Below are 19,482 nucleotides of genomic sequence, written 5' to 3' on the forward strand. Positions count from 1 at the left end.
CGGATTGGTACAACAGAGGCTTTATTACAGTCGGATGCGTGGCCTCCTAATGCAGCTGGCAGAATGGCTGATCAGAAGTCATGCATATTTATATGGCTCCTTGTGGGCAGAGCTAGCTGGCAGGGGCTACCGGTGAACCTGTAGTATAGGTACTACTGTACATCCCCTAATACAGGTGCACACAATTAACACAGTGGATCACCACATGCACCGCAATGATTTGCACCCGATGAATGTGTCTGACAACAACAACTTCAGCTGCTGAACCATTTCACATGGGACTGACCCTATAGTGCATGCGTCATTTCCGCTCTCCGTGCTCTTTGACCCGGGGCAGGGGAGGGCGGCCGTTCTCGCGAGGTTTGGCCGCTGCCGCTGGGCAGCTCACGGTGTCTCTATGGAGCTGGCGGCCTCCAGGATGATGATGGCGGATTTCGATGCGATCTATGAAGAAGAGGAAGACGAGGAGCGAGCGCTGGAGGAGCAGCTGTTGAAATACGCGCCCGACCCGGTGGTGGTGCGGGGATCAGGACACGTCACTGTGTAAGAGCGACCGAAAAACCGGGAACGGCGAGAGGGAGACCGGGGGCGAGAGGGAGACCGGGGACGGCCGGGGGCGAGAGGGAGACCTGGTGCGAGAGGGAGACCGGGAACAACAGCGGGGTTGGGGGCGACCGGGAACCGCGGGCCGAGCCGACGGCCTGGAACTCCTTTGGGTGACACCGCGTTGACACACAGCCCCCGGGCAGTGACGGTGTCTGCCCGCTCCACACCAGGGCGGCATGAGCGGGATGCCCTCCCGTCGTTCGGCAGGAAAAGTTGATGCGAGTCTGTCTGACTCGACCCAGAATTAACCCCCAATGGAGGAGTTTTTACACAGCTCTGCCAGTGTTGGGAAGAGTAGGTAAGCATCATTTTACAAAAGGAAGAGAGGGGGCAGGTAGCAAGCTGGAAATGATGCTTAGTGTAATGCATCTTTACCTATTGCAGCAGTGTGGCACAGCTGAGCACCGATGCAGATTCTTTATCAGGTTTAAGTGGACTGTTCTGCTATTTGTATATTTCCTCTACTTTTGTCCAGCGTTGACTCTCACAGAAGGCAAATGACAATGTATCCGCAAGTACTGTTGTATTAATCTCTGGATATTATAATGTGCATGAAAGGCAGATGAGAGCACGATGGGACAAAGTTGTGATGCAAGCTGTGATCAAATAGCATTTCAGAAATGTTTGAATTTCATTCATAACATTTGTTTGGGTGACCTCCTACAATATACATCAAATCTTAGAATGATTACAGCACAGAATTAGTCGCACTCAGCCACGCTTTCAATGTAGTTGGGTAGATTTGTTCTCTTGAGGTGCTTATCCAATTCTCTTTTGCATACCAAAATTGAATCTGCCTCTGACAGTCTCTCGGACATTCCATTCCAGATCCTATGTCAATTATTTAGGACCTCATCTAAAAGCTGATGGTGTTTACTCAACATTAATAAATGTGTGTTGGGACATCGAGGGTACACCACTTCCGTAAAAGGAATACTTTAAGCTGTTGCAATCACAAAGACCAAGAAATTTCCCCCTGAATTTTCGTCCAAAAGGGTATGAGGAGGAGAAAACAACTAACCGTCTATTGTCTGCTTGTTGGTTAATACTCAATAAGCTTCTGCTCTGCAATGGAGTCTAGCTGCAAGGAAAATTAATAAAGCAAACATAATTTGTATGCAGCTCTTTTGACTCATAAACTGAGTTTGAGTGGCACAGTTGCACAGTGGGTTGCATGGTAGCACAGTGGTTAGCACAGTTACTTCACAGCTCCAGGGTCTCTGGTTTGATTCCTGGCATGGGTCACTGTCTGTGCGGAGTCTGCATGTTCTCCCTTTGCCTGCATGGACATCCTCCCGGTGCTCCGGTTTCCTCCCACAAGCCCTGAAGGATATGCGGTTAGGTGAATTGGACATTCTTAAATCTCCCTCTGTGTACCAGAACAGGTGCCGGAATGTGGCGACTAGGGGATTTTCACAGTAACGTCATTGCAGTGTTAATGTAAACCTGCTTGTGACAATAAAAAGTATAAACTATCCATAGTCTGAATAAAACTGCTTTTCTTTATGTTGACTTTGCTTCTTATGCCATTCACATTAAATCTCTATCCAGTGATTCAGCCCTGCTGCTAATGGAATAGCCATATCCCTCATGAGTTTGAACACACCTATCAAATCTCTTCACCTTCTCTAAGGAGAACAGCCCCAGCTTCTCCAATCTACGAATGCAACTGAAATCCCTTATCACTGGAATAATTTTCAAATCTTTTCTGCACCCTTCTAAAAAACCTTCTTGTCCTTCCTAAAGTGTGGTCCCCTTTATTGGATACAATACTCTAGTTGAGGCTGCAGCAGTATTTCTTAAAGGTTCATTATAACTGCCTTATTTTTGTGTGCTGTGCCTCTGTTTATAAAATCTAGCATCCTGAATGATCGAATTTCTCAACCTGTCCTGCCAACATCATTTATGCTCCCAGGTCGATGTCCTGTGCCACTTTAGAATTGCACTATTTAGCCGAGAACCCGGGTTTGATCCCGGCCCCGGATCACCGTCCGTGTGGAGTTTGCACATTCTCCTCATGTCTGCGTGGGTCTCACCCCCACAATTGGTAGGTGGATTAGCCATGCTAAATTGCCTCTTAATTCGAAAAAAAATAATTGTGTACTCTAAATTTATTTTTAAAAAAGGAATTGTACTACTTAGTTTATATTGCCTGTCCTGTTCCTCCTACCAACATTTATCATTTCACATTGTTCGGTCTTAAAAGTCATCACTGGCATGCCAACCCAGTACTGTCCATTTACTCCCTACGGATGGATGGGTGGGGTTAATTCAAACAGCACAAATTTCTCCTCAATCCACCTGTCCATAAACATAACGGTGCTTTAATTTGCTTCCCCTAAAGTGGTGGTGTATTTCTCAGCCCCACAGTTTTGGTGTGATCTTATTTTCTATTAATCAAAAAAAAATCAGAGTACCCATTTAAGGGGCAATTTAGCATGGCCAATCTACCTAACTTACACATCTTTTGGTTGTGGGGTGAAGCTCATGCAGACACGGGGTGAATGTGCCAATTCGAACCAGGGTCCTCAACGCCATAGGCAGTATTAACCACCGTGCTACATGCTGCCCTTCTTATTTTCTATTAATAACCACATAGCAAACTTGAATTACGATGAACTCAAAGTGTTAGTTTATTTGGACACAATCAAAACACAGGAAAAGGGTTGCAACATTGCCTTCTTTGCATACATACAGTAAAAGAGGGATAGAGAGAAAAGAGTTGCAGTCCAGAGATCACAGAGAAAATAAATATTGTTTTACCTGGTTCCAGAATGAAAGTCCAATTAGGTATTTGTTCACAGAGGTCGACAGGCTGAAAGCCACTGCTATATAATTCACCTTTCCAGTGGTGTTGAGTTCACACGGTGAGGTATGCATGTGGAGATGAATCAGTCTTACAGGCGATAGATAATACAGCAGACGTTGCAGCAGAAACAGTGTAGTTGGAGCTCCTTTTCTGTGAGGCTGCTTGTGGAATAGTAAACAAATGACTGACTTTGCAGTTCCACAAGACAATATCACTGGTCAATGTCACATGACTCCCAATTCTTCTCCGTATCTTTGACAAAGAGTGTGTATTTCTCACCTGCGTTCCCGAGATTATTAAATGTCTCAACCATTAAGAATTGAAAGGAAGATGGAGGGGCCCTTCGTCCAAGTAGACACTACTTGGCCAGCCTTGATTATGAGATGCAGATGGCTGTAACTCATGAGGCCTTTAGCTCCGGAATTCCATCCCCAAATGTAACCACCTCTTACCTCTTCTTTTCTCCTTTAAAACACTTTTTTAAAGAAAAAACTACAGTTAAAAATAGGTTTATAACTAAGGGGTCTCCAATTTAAGATGGAGATTAGGATAATTTTATTCTCTCAGGGTTGTTCATCTGTGTAGCTTTCTTCCTCACAGGGCAGTAGTTGCAGGGGCACTGAATATTTTTAAGGGCGAGTTTGATAGACTCTGTTGCTGAGGGATTCAAAGGTTGCCGGGGATGGTCAGGAAAGTGGAGTTGAGGCCGTAATCACATCGAGCATGGTCTTATCAAATGGTGGAGCAGACGTGAGAAGCTGAATGGCCTACTTCTGCCCCAAATGTGTATGTTCATATGCACCTTTTTGATCAGGTCTTTGACCATCTGCTCTATCTCCTTTTTAAAAAAAATATTTTTATTCCTACTTTTTCACATTTTCTCCCAAATTTGCACCCACCAACAATAAGCAGTAACGAATATAATGTCAATCTCCATATTGACCACAACAATCCCACTCTCCCACCAAACCCCCAAACAACTGCCCGCATGTTAACATAAACAAATAACAAAAAGGAATCTGGAATCGCCCATAGTCCTCATTAACACATACAGTCCCAACCCCCCCCCCCCCCCACCCCACCCCACACACACACACACACACACAACTAATGTTCGATGTTATCCAATTCTTGAAAGTGCATAATGAATAATGCCCATGAATTGTAGAACCCCTCCATCCGTCTCCTCAGTTCAAACTTAACCTTTTCAATAGTCAAGCCACGGCAGGGCACAGGGTGGAGAGGTTGATCGCCATCCCGCCAGGATCAGCCTTCGGGTGATCGATGAGGTGAAGGCTACAACATCTGCCTCTGCACCCGTTTCCAACCCTGGCTGGTCAGACATGCCGAATAGTTCACACACAGCAATGTTCACACACCTCTTCTACCCCCTCAATGAGCCGGCTAATCCTGGCCCTTTGTGTGCGCTATATACCACCGTCAGCTGTATTAGCCCTAACCTCGCGCACGAGGTGGCAGCGTTCACTCTCCAGAGCACCTCACACCAGAACCCCTCCTCCATACCCTCTCCCAACTCTTCTTCCACTTTGCTTTGATCCCTTCCAGTGATGCCTTCTCCTCTTCCAAAATAGCCCCATAAACCAACGACACTACCCCCTTCTCCAGTCCCACTGTCGTCAGCATATCCTCCAACAACGTGGCGGTCAGCTCCACCGGGAAGCTCTGTATCTCCTTCCTGGTAAAATTTTGAACCTTCATTATCTAAACCTACTCCTACTTCCTGCTCCTACCCGTACTTCACTCCCAGCTCCTTCAATCCTGCAAAGTGACTCCCAAGAAACAAATCTTTTACTGTCCTAATCCCCTTCTCCCATTTCCAAAAATCTCCGTCCCAATTCCCTGGCTCAAATCTGTGGTTCCTCAAATTCCTCAAATCGGATTTCCCTTGACCCTGCCTCCAACCCGAAGTGTTGGCGAAACTGCCTCCAAATTTTCAATGAAGCTGTTATTACCGGATTCCCTGAGTATTTCCCCGGGGCCATCAGGAGTGGCGCTGTTGCCAGCGCCTTCACTCCCGACCTCCCCATACAAACTCTCCTCCATTCTGACCCACTGGGAATCAACCCCTCTGACCCAGCTCTGCACCTTTTCTACATTCACCGCCCAGTAACAATACATCATGTTTGGAAGATCCAACTCCCTTGCCTGCCTTTTTCTATGTAGCAGCACCTTTCTAATTCTGGCCACCTTCCCTCCCCATATGAACGAGGTAATCATTCCTTCAATCTCTCTGAAAAATGCCGTGGGGAGGAAAATAAGCAGGAATTGGAAAATAAACAGAAATCGTGGCAACGCATTCATTTTAACTGCCTGTACCCAATCCACCAGTGACAGAGGGAGACCATCCTACCTTGTCAGATCAGCTTTCACTCTCCCCACCAAACTAGAAATGTTGTACCTACGCAGTCCCAGGTATCTGAAGTGAGTCACTGACCTACGGGATGGCAGCTGCCCCACCCCTGCCCCCACCCCCAGCTGAGACACCACAAAATACTCTCCCTTGTCTCGGTTTAATTTGTACCCCGAGAAAGACCCAAACACCCGAAGCAGCTCCAATATTCCCCCTATTGAGACACTCAGTTCCGACATGTATAACAACAAGTCATTGGCATGTAAGGATACACCCTCTGTCCCCCCCGCACTATCCCTTTCCATACCTTTCCATATCCCCAAACTTCTTAACGCGATGGCCAACGGCTCAATCGCGAGTGCAAACAGCAGGGGAGACATAGGACATCCCTGCCTAGTCCCACGGTGGAGAAAAAAAGTATCTCGAGCTGAAACCCGCCCTCAGCTCCTTTTCTATAGTAGCTCACCTGGCTAGTCTGGTGGACAGCTGGGACGTGATGCAGAGCAAGGCCAGCAGCATGGGTTCAATTCCCATACTGGCTGAGATTCTTCGTGAAGGCCCTGCCTTCTCAACCTTTTTTAAAAAAATAAAAACATTTAGAGTACCCAATTCATTTTTTTCCAATTAAGCGTGTTCAATCCACCTATCCTGCACATCTTTGGGTTGTGTGGGCGAAACCCACGCAAACATTGGGAGAATATGCAAACTTGACACGAACAGTGACCCAGAGCCGGGATCGAACCTGGGACCTCGACGCCGTGAGGCAGCAGGGCTAACCCACTGTGCCACCGTGCTGCCCCGCCTTCTCAATCTTGCCCCTCGTGTGAGGTGATCAGGTTAAATCGCCACCAACCAGCTCTTCTCCTCGAACGGGAAAGCAGCTGGTGGTCATCTGGGACTGTGGCAACTTTACTTTTACCTTTTTTATTGTCAAATGCTGAAGCCCATAACATGATCAGTAGTTAGCACTGCTGCCTCTCAGCGCCAGGGACCCAGGTTCCTGTCTGAAGAGTTTGCACTGTCTCCCTATGTCTGTATCGGTTTCTTCTAGTTCTCCAGTTTCGTAGAACATTCAGTGCAGAAGGAGGCCATTCGGCCCATCGAGTCTGCACCGACCCACTTAAGCCCTCACTTCCACCCGATCCCCATAACCCAATAACTCCCCTAACCTTTTTGGTCACAATCTACCTAACCTGCATGTCTTTGGACTGTGGGAGGAAACCAGAGCAACCGGAGGAAACCCACGCAGACACGGGGAGAACGTGCAGACTCCGTACAGACAGTGACCCAGCAGGGAATCGAACCTGGGACCCTGGCGCTGTGAAGCCACACTGCTACCCATTTGTGCTACCGTGCTCCCTACTACAGTCCAAAGATGTGCTGGTTAGGTGGGTTGGCCATGATAAAATTACTACTTGGTGTCCAGGGATGGGAAGGTTAGATGGGGTTGTGGGGATGGGGCGGGGGAGTGGGCCTAGGTGGGGTACTCTTTCAGAGGACCAGTGCAGACCTGATTGGCTGAATGGCCTCCTTCTGCACTATAGGGATTCTATGGTTCTATGCTCATGTGAAGTAGCTTGGGATGTTTTACTACATTGATGGCGCTTTATCCATGCATGTTTTTTAGAAATAAATTTAAAGTACCAAATTCATTTTTATTCCAATTAAGGGACAATTTAGCGTGGCCAATTCACCTAACATTCACATCTTTGGGTTGTGGGGGTGAAACCATGCAGACGCGGGGAGAATGTGCAAACTCCCCATGGACAGTGACCAGGGGCCAAAGTCGAACCCGGGTCTTCGGCACTGAGGCTACAATTCTAACCACTGTGCTGCCCCTTCCATGCATATATATATATAATAATGGGTAACAATCCATGATGTAGCAGGAATTTGGGGATAAACAGATTTATGAATCTCCCCTTTAAAGTGCCTGCAATTTTCAGTTCCCTGGAACTATACAGTGTTATTGTGTACTCGGACCTGATTTGTTTATTCCAAAGCGACACCCATCACATGTAGTTGCTCAAGAGGGAATTCAAGTTTAGAACATGTTATGAAAGCAATATTGAGCCAATATCAAGTTCAAGTACAACCATCAATAGGTCATCAAAACTTAACTTCAATGTACGTCAATATTGTTCGACATCTGAAACTAAAGACTGATGCAGGAATGTGCATTTGATTTCTCAAGACAGTTGAAAAGTGAAAAGATATGTCTTTGTGGTGTGGGAAGATGAGTGACGAATTTTAGGAAGAGATTTGACCAAGTTTAGATCTTTAATTTTTATTGTTGGAATCCTGTACAAACTTTTTGTCTGTTTTGGCCTTTTTAATTAAAATAAGCAACATGCTGGTAACCATATTGAGAGCAAGTTTGTGAAGTCAGCCAACCCAGCAGATGAATTGCTATCAATAGCTGCAGTGCAGATAGCAATGTAATGGGCATTAATATTCAGGTTGTTTAAATTCTTTCACACCTTTGATTTCAGTAACTACTTCAGAATTGCCTCAATCGGGTTTATAAAATTCAGGAACAAAACTACCAATAAGAATGCATTGATGCAAAAATGCATTGAGTTTTATTCCAAAAGCAGTATGTATTGAAGACTAGAGAATATTAAATGGAATTACTACGAGCATACTACAATGTTGTTCCCACAAAGTTGTGATTATCAGTCAAAAGCTCAGCAGAAAGGTTTATAATGATCTTTTATATTATTGTCACAAGTTGGCTTACATTAACTCTGCAATGAAGTTACTATGAAAATCTCCTAGTCGCCACACTCTGGCGCCTGTTTGGGTACATAGAGGGAAGATTCAGGGTGTCCAATTCACCTAACAAGCTTGCTACGCTTCCTGAAGTCGATGATCAATTCCTTGGTCTTTCCGACATTTAGAGAGAGGTTGTTTTTGGTACACCATGCAACCAAGTGATTTATCTCCCTTCTGTAGTCTGGTTCATCGTTGTTTGAGATCTGACCCACCACAGTCGTATCATCTGCAAACTTCTACATTGAGTTGGAGTTAAATCTTGCCACACAGTCATGTCTGTATAGGGAGTACAGTAGGGGACTGAGCACACGTCCTTGCGGGGCCCTAGTGTTGAGGACTATTGTGGAGGAGGTGCTGTTGCCTAACCTGACAGATTGCGGTCTGTTGGTGAGGAAGTCAAGGATCCAACTGCACAGGGAGGGGTCAAGTCCAAGATTGCAGAGTTGGGTTATAAATCTTGTCGGGATAATGGTGTTGAAGGCGGAGCTGTAGTCTACGAACAGCAGTCTGACATAGGTGTGCTTGTTGTCGAGGTGTTCGAGTGTTGATTATGAAGCCAGGGAGATAGCATCTGCTGTGGACCCGTTGCGGTGATAGGCGAACTGCAATTGATCAAAACCATCTGGGAGGCTGGCGTTGATCTGTCTCATGACTAACCGCTCAAAGCGTTTCATGATAACAGACGTCAGGACTACCAGTCAGTAGTCGTTGAGACAGGCTACTTTATTCTTCTTTAGTACTAGTATTATGGTGGTCTTCTTGAAGGAGGTGGGGACCTCGGAGCGGAGGAGTGAGGCGTTGAAGATGTCTGCGAATACACTCACCAGCTGGTCTGTGCAGGCTCTTGAGTGCTCGCCCAGGGAATCCGTCTGGGCCCGTCACTTTCTGTGGATTCACTTTCAAGAAGGCAGCTCTTGCCTCTGAGGCTGTCATAGTGGGTATGGGTAGTGTCCAGGGCTGTCGGGGTGGGTGGCTCTGATGCATTGACTGACTGCTCAAAGCGGGCATAGAACTTGTTCAGTTCATCAGGGAAGGACGCTCCAACCCCAGATATTCCGCCTGGCCTTGCTTTGTAGCCTGCGATCTTGTGTAAGCCTTGCCATAGACGTTGTGGGTTTGTGCCTTTGGCCTGGGACTCTAGTTTGATGCGGTATTATCTTTTGGCATCCCTGATGGCTTTCTGTATATCATACCTGAATTTCTTATATAGGTCAGGGTCATCAGACTTCATCGCCCATGTCCTGTCGTGGGTTATTTGGAATCCCATGTAGCGGAATTTGGTTTGGGCTGTTTGAACGGTAGTCCCTCCAGTTCTGTCCCTTCGCCTTGAGAGTTCACTGGGAAGATTTCACTTTTGCTCAGTTGAGTTTTTAGCCCAAGAAGGCTCCAAACTCCTTTAGGAGCTTCATTATCCTGTCCATTCTGGCCCGGGGGTTCGAGATGTAGAGGTAATTTGCATAGAGTGAGACTCTGCTCTCTGTTTTTCCACCCCCCTCTGGATACTTCTCCACACCTTCGCTGTTCTGCGGGCAGTAGCCAGTGGCTCGATTGCCAGAGCAAACTACAGTGGGGATGGTGATCATCCCTGCCTCATGCCTCTGTGCAGCTGGTGGTATTTAGAGCTGCCTTGGCTTTAAATGCTAACCTTGCTCCGAGTTGGTACACCCGGATTGCGAACCCTCCCAATTGCAGGATGTTGTATGTCTCACCCAGTTTCGGATCCTTTGCCGGTTTTAGTACCGGTGCAGCTTCGCAATGATGGCCCACAGCTGTTCCCCGGCCTTGGGCTTTGGCTGGTGTGATCTGTGGGCACTGTCCATTTCTGGAGGTTTGGGGAAGCTTTTCCTTCCAACCAGTTTGCTTCGCATCTGGGTTACATACTCCGTAGTGTTACTGCCCTTCGTTCCCTCCTGTTGGCCCACAATGTGGAGGTTCTGGCAGCGCGAACAATTTTCTTGGTCCTCGACCTTCCCTTTGGTATCCTTTGCGTCAGCACCAACCTTGCCATTTCTTCTCCAATGAGGCGTTCGATCCCACTGGTCAGTCACTGCCTTCTCCAGCTCCTTGATCATCGCTTCCTGTGTCTCCAGTAGTCTTTCTGCCTTTTTCAACGCCACTTGCATGGTGACCAGCGCCTCTGCTGCTGCCACTTTCACTGTTGCTATCATTTCCATTTTGATGGTATCCTTGAACTCTTGGAGTTCCTGTGTTAGGAACTCCCTCCATTTGTTCATCAGGGGGAGCCCCTGCATACGAGCCGGCAGTCCTTCCCACTCGGGTGTGGCCAGGACCTCGTCATCCTGTGTGTTTGCTATCTCCTCGCTCTTCCTCTGAAGGCTCTTTCTGCCTTTGCCGTCTCTTTGGCCCCCAAGGTTGCTCCTGCTTGGTAGTCATGTCTTGGTGGTGTTGGACGAGGGTGAGTGGTTTTTCTCCCGGATTTAGTGGGCTATTTTGGGTTGAAAGTACCTAAATTCGAGTTTCCAGGAGGAGAGCCACCTACCGTGCATCCGCTCAACAAGTCCCTGACACCGGAAGTCCCGATTACAAAGATTAATAAAAAGAGTGCGAACACTTTAGTTTCACTTTTCTCTGGCTGTCAAGCCAATTGATGGTAACCATGTGCTTTATTGGAGTGTTGCAATTGTGGTTTATTGCACAAGTAGCACAGATTTCATCTTTTAAAAATTCTGGAAGTTTAACTGATTGCCAACAACCAGAAAAGAGTGATAAATGCTGGCCGAAAGCTACTATAGTGAACTAGCACTGCCAAAATGGTAAGGACTATTCTTATAATAGTCACCTACATTTCAACATCGATATTGTAAAATCTGACCACAATCGGGTTGTTTTGAATCTTGTTTCTTAATGTTGCACAGTTATGTTATAAAATGGTATCACTTTGCAATGTATTTTGAAATATGTCATTTTACAAGTGAATATTCGAGAGCTTTTTGCTGTTTCCCACGCACACTACAAGGTTGTATATTTAATTGTATTGCAAACCGTCGTATTTGGAACCAACAATAACATTTTCACCTCAAAAGAACGTAAGAACTAGGAGCAGGAGTAGGCCATCTGGCCCCTCGAGCCTGCTCCGCCATTCAATTAGATCATGGCTGATCTTTTTTGGACTCGGCTCCACTTTCCAACCCGAACACCATAACCCTTGATCCCTTTATTCTTTAAAAAACATTTATCACTCTTTTCTGGTTGATGGCAATCAGGTGAGACAGTTAAACTGCCAGACATTTTTAAAGATGAAATCTGTGCTTCTTGTGGAATAAACCACAATTGCAACACTCCAATAAAGCACCTGTTTACCATCAATTGGCTTGACAGCCAGAGAAAAGTGAAACTAAAGTGTTTGCACTCTTTTTCATTATTCTCTATAATCGGGACTTCCGGTGTCAGGGATGTGTTGAGTGGATGCACGGTCGGTGGCTCTCCTTTATCTTCATCTTAAAACCATTTAATGAAACTGCTTTACTGGGCAAATAATTCCATAGATTCACAACCCTTTGGGTGAAGAGGTTCTTCCTAAACTCAGTCCTAAATCTACTTCCCCTTATTTTGAGGCTACGCCCCCGAGTTCTGCTTTCACCCGCCAGAGGAAACAACCTGCCCGCATCTATCTTATCTATTCCCTTCATAATTTTATACGTTTCTATAACATCCCCCCCCCCCCGGCATCCTTCTAAATTCCAACGAGTACAGTCCCAGTCTACTCAACCTCTCCTCGTAATCCAACCCCTTCAGCTCTGGGATTAACCTGGTGAATCCTCTGCACACCCTCAAGCGCCAGTACGTCCTTTCTCGGGTAAGGAGACCAAAACTGAACACACTACTCCAGGTGTGGCCTCATTAACACCTTGTACAAGTGCAACATAACCTCCCTAGTCTTAAACTCCATCCCTCCAGCAATGAAGGACAAAACTCCATTTGCCTCCTTAATCACCTGTTGCACCTGTAAACCAACTTTTGGTGACTCATGCACTAGCACACCCAGGTGTCTCTGCACAGTGGCATGTTTTAATATTTTATCGTTTAAAAAATAATCCCTTTTGCTATTATTCCTACCAAAATGGATAACCTCATATTTGTCAGCATTGTATTCCATATGCCAGATCCTAGCCCATTCACTTAACCTATCCAAATCTCTCTACAGACTTCTGGTATCCTCTGCACTTTTTGCTTTACCACTCATCTTAGTGTCGTCTGCAAACTTGGGACACATTGCACTTGGTCCCCAACTCCAAATCATCTATGTAAATTGTGAACAATTGTGGGCCCAACACTGAACCCTGAGGGTCACCACTAGCTACTGATTGCCAACCAGAGAAACGCCCATTAATCCCCACTCTTTGCTTTCTATTAATTAACCAATTCTTTATCCATGCTACTACTTTACCCTCAATGCCTTGCATCTTTATCTGATGCAGCAATCTTTTGTGTGGCACCTTGTCAAAAGCTTTCTGGAAATCCAGATATACCATTTCCATTGGCTCCCCGTTATCTACTGCACTGGTAATGCCCTCAAAAAATTCCACTAAATTAGTTAGGCATGACCTGCCCTTTATGAACCCATATGCGTCTGCCCAATGGGAAAATTTCCATCCAGATGCCTCACTATTTCTTCCTTGATGATGAGTTCCAGCATCCTCCCTAATACCAAAGTTAAGCTCACTAGCCTATAATTACCCGCTTTCTGCCTACCTCCTTTTTTAAACACTGGTGTCACATTTGCTAATTTCCAATCCGCTGGGACCACCCCAGTGAATTTTGGTAAATTATCACTAGTGCATTTGCAATTTCCCTAACCATCTCATGAAATCAGAATTGCGTGCAACTTTAATTTGTGGCAGGAATAATAAAAATAAAGAACACTGAGTCACTATCATGATTGCAATGGTCATCTTGATCCTCAACATAATGTTTTGTATGCTGCAGGGCTTGGGAAAGCAATTTCTATTCTGTTTTGTTTTGCTGATAATTGTGCTTTGTGCTGTTGAACCAGATTATATTAATGCTAAAGCACATGACCTAATCAGTGGAGTAATGATTTAATTTGAAAATTTACAGATGGTAACTGTGACATTACATTGTTACCGAGTAATATTCTTAACAAGAATGACCCTTTTCCTGGGATGCGAGTGTTGCTGGCAACGCCATGATTTATTGCCCATCCCTAATATCTCATGAAAAGGTGATGATGTGGTCTTTTTGAACCACTGCAGTCCATCTGGTGCAGGTACACCCACTGCTGGTGGGAAGAGAATTAGGAACTTGGGAATTAGGAGCAGAAGTGGCAGTTGAGCCCTTCGAGCCTGCTCCACCAGTCAATTAGATCATGGCTGATATCTTCCTGGTCTCAAATCCTATCTATTCCCCATATCCCTTTAACCCATTTTTAAAAATCAGAATATATCTTTTTTCCTTCCTGAAACCATTTAATGATTCAGACTCCACTGCACTATGGGACAGCGAGTTCCACAAATTCACCACCCTCTGTGAGAAGTAGTTCCTCCTTATCTTACTTTTAAGTCTACCGCCTCTCAACCTATATCTGTGAATTCTCATTCTAGATTACCCTACAAGGGGTGACCCTGGTGAAGAAATATGATTATCGTAATGGATTAGAGCAGCACAGTGGTTTGCACTGCTGCCTCAGCGGCAGGCACCTGGGTCCGATTCCAATCTTGGGTGACTATCTGTGTGGAGTTTGCACCTTCTCCCCCTTGTCTACGTGCGTTTCCTCTGGGTGCTCCAGTTTCCTCCCACAGTCCAAAGATGTACAGGATAGTGGATTGGCAATGCTAAAATTGCCCCTTGGTGTCCGAAAGGTTAGGTGGGATTACAGGGTAGGGAGGGAGCGGGGACCTACGTTGGGTGCTGTTGGGGGGGGGGGGGGGGTCGTGCCTCCTCCTTCTGCAATATAAGGATTCTATGCTAATGATGCTGACATTTTAAGAATTTAAAGCGTAGAACAAGGAAGAGGCTCCATCGACCATCCTTTCACTCACAGGTAGGTTTACTGTTTCATGAGCTCTCCCATCCTTTTAATCTCCTAAGGGACAATTTTATGCAAAAACTCTAATTCCCTAATCAGCAAAGATCTGATACAAGAGCGTTAAATTGGCTAATCAATTACTGATGAATGCTAATTTTCAAATTTATTTAAATTTAATTCTAAGAAATTGTTCAAACTTTTTGTTTCCACTTTTGAGTTCGCACTGGGTGTGCGGTTTTGGATGCCCTATCTTCAACCGTGCATAGATAAAGAAACATAGAAAATAGGAGCAGGAGGAGGCCGTTCGGCCCTTCGAGCCGCTCTGCTATTCATTATGATCATGCTGATCATCCAACTCGATAGTGAATCCCCCCATATCCTTTAATTCCCTTGCCCTAAGTGCCATATCTAACTGCTTCTTGAAAATATACAGGTGGATTCTCCGTCCCGCCAGACCCGTTTTCTGATGCGATGCGCCCCCGCCGGCAGCGGGACCCTCCATCCCGGCAGATGGCTAATGGGCTTTCTCATTGTGGCCACCCCACGCTGTCGGTAAATCCGTGGGTGTGAGTGCACTGCTGGTGAAGGGGAGGATCCCGACCACTGAACAAGAAAGTTGTCCATAATGTTTTGGCCTCAACCACTTCCGGTGGTAACGAATTCCACAGGCTCACCACTCTCTGGGTGAAGAAATTTCTCCTCATCTGTCCTAAATGGTCTACCCTGTAACCTCACACTGTGACCCCTGGTTCTGGACGCACCCACCTGCAGCGACCGTGTCTCGCCCTGTTAGAATTTTGTAGGTTTCTATGAAATTCCCCCCCCCCTTCATTCTTCTGAACTCAAGCAAATAATAATAATCTTTTATTGTCACAAGTAGGCTTATATTAACATTGCAATGAAGTTACTGTGAAAATCCCCTAGTCCCCACACTCCGGCACCTGTTCGGGTACACGGGTTGGGAGAATTCAGAATGTCCAAATTGCCTAGCAGCACATCTTGTGGGTGCAAACCTGAGCACCCAGAGGAAACCCACGCAGACACAAGGAAAATGTGCAAACTCCACACACAGTGACCCAAGCCGGGAATTGAACCTGGAACCCTGGTGCTGTGAAGCAACAGTACTAACCACTGTGCTACCGTGCCGCCTCAATCCTAGCTGATTCAATCTCTCCTCATTCGTCAGTCCTATCATCCCAGGAATCAGTCTGGTAAACCTTTGCTGCACTCCCTCTAGAGCAAGAACGTTCTCCCTCAGATTAGGAGACCAAAACTGCACATACTATTCCAGGAGTGGCCTCACCAAGACCCTGTATAATTGCAGCAAGACAATTTGTACTCTGATTGTCTCGTAATGAAGACCAGCATACCATTTGTCTTCTTTACCGCCTGCTGTACCTGCATGCTTGCCTTCAGTGACTGGTGTACAAGGATGCCCAGGTCTCATTGCACATTCCCCTCTCTGAATTCATGGCCATTCAGACAATTGTTGTTCTGCTACCATGTTGGAAAGCATTAAATAAGAATAACCAGGATGATTCTGGCTCTTGGGCCTTTAACCGATGAGCATTGAGGAGCTAAATATTTAATTGAAAGAGGAGAAGATTGAGGAAGGACATGATTTAGGACTTTAAAATGCTAAAAGTCATGGGTGACTTAGACTTGGATTGAGCAAATAGACTTAGATTGAACACAAAAGTAGTGACAAACAAAAGTGAAATAGTTTAGGGCGCACAGTGGTTAGCACTGCTGTCTCACAGCGCCAGGGGCCCGGGTTCGATTCCAGCCTGGGGTGACTGTGGTGTTTGTACCTTCTCCGTGTCTGCATGGGTTTCCTCTGGGTGTTCTGGTATCCTCCCACAGTCCAGTGATGTGCACAGTCCAATGATGTGCAGGTTAGGTAGATTGGTCATGCTAAATTGCCCCTTGGAGCCGAAGGATGTGCAGGTTAGGCTATGGGTATAGGGCGGAGTGGATCGGTGCAGACTCAATTGGCCCTAGGGCCTCCTTCTGCACTGTAGGGATTCTATGATTCATGATTCTATGAATTCTCCCCTCTCCCACACCTCTGGCCCCAGCTTGAGAATCTATGGAAGAAATGTCCAACAAAAGCAGCTGGTTAAACTGATTAATTTATCCAAAAAGTGATTAATTGATCCAAAATGTAAGCTTGGTAAATATATTGCACACAATTGAAAGATATAAGGAAGAGGCATGAACTGGAAGATTTCAAATTCTTCATGGGAATATTGTTTGTTCTCCGATAACAGAAGATCATAGTTGAAGAATTAATGTATGCGGAGAGATGAATATTGTGTTATCAGTCTGTAATTTGCATAAAGACATTTCTTCTGGACAGTTTTTTGACAATCTGGTTTCACTTGGATTTCACTTTAAATCCAATCATAACATAACAAGTTTTTTTTTTACAGCTAGTTACAGTTGTACCAAGCTTAAATCAATTCAAATGTTTCATGTTTTGTTTGGTAGCCTGTAGGGCCTGAGAAAATAGACAATCCTTGTATTTGAAATTCCTGGTATCATGCTCGTAAATGTCTACAGTCTCCAAGCCCAAACACCTCTTCTAAAAGTGTGAAGCCCAGAATCTGCATAATGCTCCAACTAAGTACAGTAGTAGATTATTTCAGTATAACTTCCTTATTTTCATACTCTCTGACTCTAAGCCAAGGATCTGTTTGTTTTTTTTTTAAAACTTGCATTTAAATACTGCCCATTGCAACCCAAAGTACATCACAACCAGTGTAATACTTTTGAAGTACAGCCCATTGTCATATTGAAGGGAAAAGCAGCAGCCAATTTTGTATGCAGCAAGCTCCCCACAAACAACAAAGAGAATTAAAAAATATATAAATTTAGAGTACCCAATTCATTTTTTCCAATTAAGGAACAATTTAGCATGACCAATTCACCTACCCTGCACATCTCTTGGGTTGTGGTGATGAAACTCACCCTAACACGGGTAGAATGTGTAAACTCCACACGGACAGTGACCCAAAGCCGGGATCGAATCTGGGACCTCGGCGCCGTGAGGCAGCAGCAGTAACCACTGTGCAACAATTGGATAATGACAGCCCACATCTATTTATCCTGACAGCTTTGTGCATGTGAACGCTCCATTCTCTGTTCCAACACCCCTTTTGAATGTTGGAAGGTGTGTCATGTGTTCACATGTAGTTTGTTTGACAATGACCACTTGACTTATTAATACAGCAACTAAAAAATTTTGTGTTAGCTTTTTTAACTTTTATTCTCTCTGATCACATATTATTCCTTTTGAAATTGGGCAGAGTTTGAAGCTACCATATACCTTCTTCGTTCATCTATAAGAAGCGGTGCTTCTCAGAAATGTATAACAAGTTTTATAGGGCGTAAAGTCTGGGAGTAATGCTGGTGAGAGTTGTGAAAATATTTGTTTACCAGTTCATCCCCTTGATTAGAGTGCTGGAAGTAGTCATACAAAAGACAGTGTGCTTTAAACAGTACGCTTGCTTTATGTAGCTGCTGATGGGACTGTGCGGTTCTCTGCTGTCAACACTATACAACAATATTTTATTTTCACACACATACACACATGAATGCAGACACACACACACACACGCACACACACACAAACACAACACTATATTATTTGTACATTGCGTGGGAGAAGAAAAAAATTACATTGCACTGAGAATGGAGAATAAAGCCTATAGCTCATGCACAAGTCATTTTTAAATCTACCAACCTCGCATTTTCAAAAACGAATGACGTTCATTTATAATTTTACTAATCGTCCTAATATGTCAGATTCGCTTTGTAAAAGAGGAAGCTTTAGTGTGGTGCAAGTTTAAGAATTGTTAGGCGATTCTCCAGACTCTTGATTAATCAAACTTGTGTGCAACCAGTTTTTCTGATGGTGTATATCATCCACATTTGGAAACCAACAATTTTAATTAAAACTTTTAGAATTGATTAGTAAATTTGAATCTGTAATTTGAATCTTAATCCTAAAAATTAATATGCATCAAGAAAAGGGAAAGTTCTTAATTTAATACAGATATTATACAGGGAAACCCACTTAATTGATGTGGATTGGAATACATGAGTATCATTTGAGCAGAAACAAATGCAAGAAATGTGGAACCAGGTTGTGTCTCTTTCAAGCAAATGGCATAAACAGATGTTCAAAATATTTATTAAATATATCAGGAAAGGTTAGGGATTTTGTCTTTTCCAAAAAGGGCAAGACTGTAAAACTAACAAGTGAGTGGAGCAGGAGCAAGCAGAAATGACTACGCACAATTCTTTGCATTAGTACCTTTAACTTGCAATAAAGAAAATATGATAAAGCACATGCATGGTTACTCAGACTCCGTAACATATTAGATAGACATGATTATTGCTTTTCATTAAAGATATAATCTCTGACAGTGAACCACTGAATTAAAACGCTTTATGCAGACGTGACCCATTAGAAGGTCGCAGCTCTGTACACTTTAAACCGATGTACAAGTGACAAGAATTTTTAAAATTGCATTCATGGAAAATGATCAGGTTGAACCCCAGGTCTATTAAGTAGCATATTTCAGAGAAGATTATAATAGAGCACAGCAAGTGGTCTTAATGTGCTGAGCTGCAAAGGGGGCAAATTAGCTTGATTCCTACTTCTTGCTATCAATGATCCCTACTTCAAAATGACTATAAATGATGACTGCACATGACTTCATTCTGATTCTGATGACTCGAGGTAAAATAAATCGATAATTTGTTGGACTAGCGAAGAAAAAGTCATCCTCGGCTCCTCCTCCTGGTTGCTGTATAGTGACACCTGGAAGTGTGGATGCCGGTTCAGAATAGCTTCAGGCTCAGCTTTGAACCATGTTGATTGAGAAGGGATGATGGGAGAAATATTTA

The 19,482-nt window shown here is 44.6% G+C and overlaps 1 protein-coding gene across 2 annotated transcripts in view; it reads left to right on the forward strand.

Moving 5' to 3' along the window:
* The first annotated feature begins 336 nt into the window (after positions 1-336).
* The window catches only part of LOC119962916 (cysteine-rich hydrophobic domain-containing protein 2), a 105,204-nt gene continuing 86,058 nt past the window's right edge, over positions 337-19,482 (forward strand). For both annotated transcript variants that reach the window (XM_038791186.1, XM_038791187.1), the window contains exon 1: positions 337-543. In XM_038791186.1, coding sequence (XP_038647114.1) covers positions 398-543 — 146 coding nt within the window. In that variant the 5' untranslated portion in view covers positions 337-397. The remainder of the gene's footprint in view (positions 544-19,482) is intronic.

Source organism: Scyliorhinus canicula, chromosome 3 (genome assembly GCF_902713615.1).
Source record: "Scyliorhinus canicula chromosome 3, sScyCan1.1, whole genome shotgun sequence".
NCBI classification, from domain to species: domain Eukaryota; kingdom Metazoa; phylum Chordata; class Chondrichthyes; order Carcharhiniformes; family Scyliorhinidae; genus Scyliorhinus; species Scyliorhinus canicula.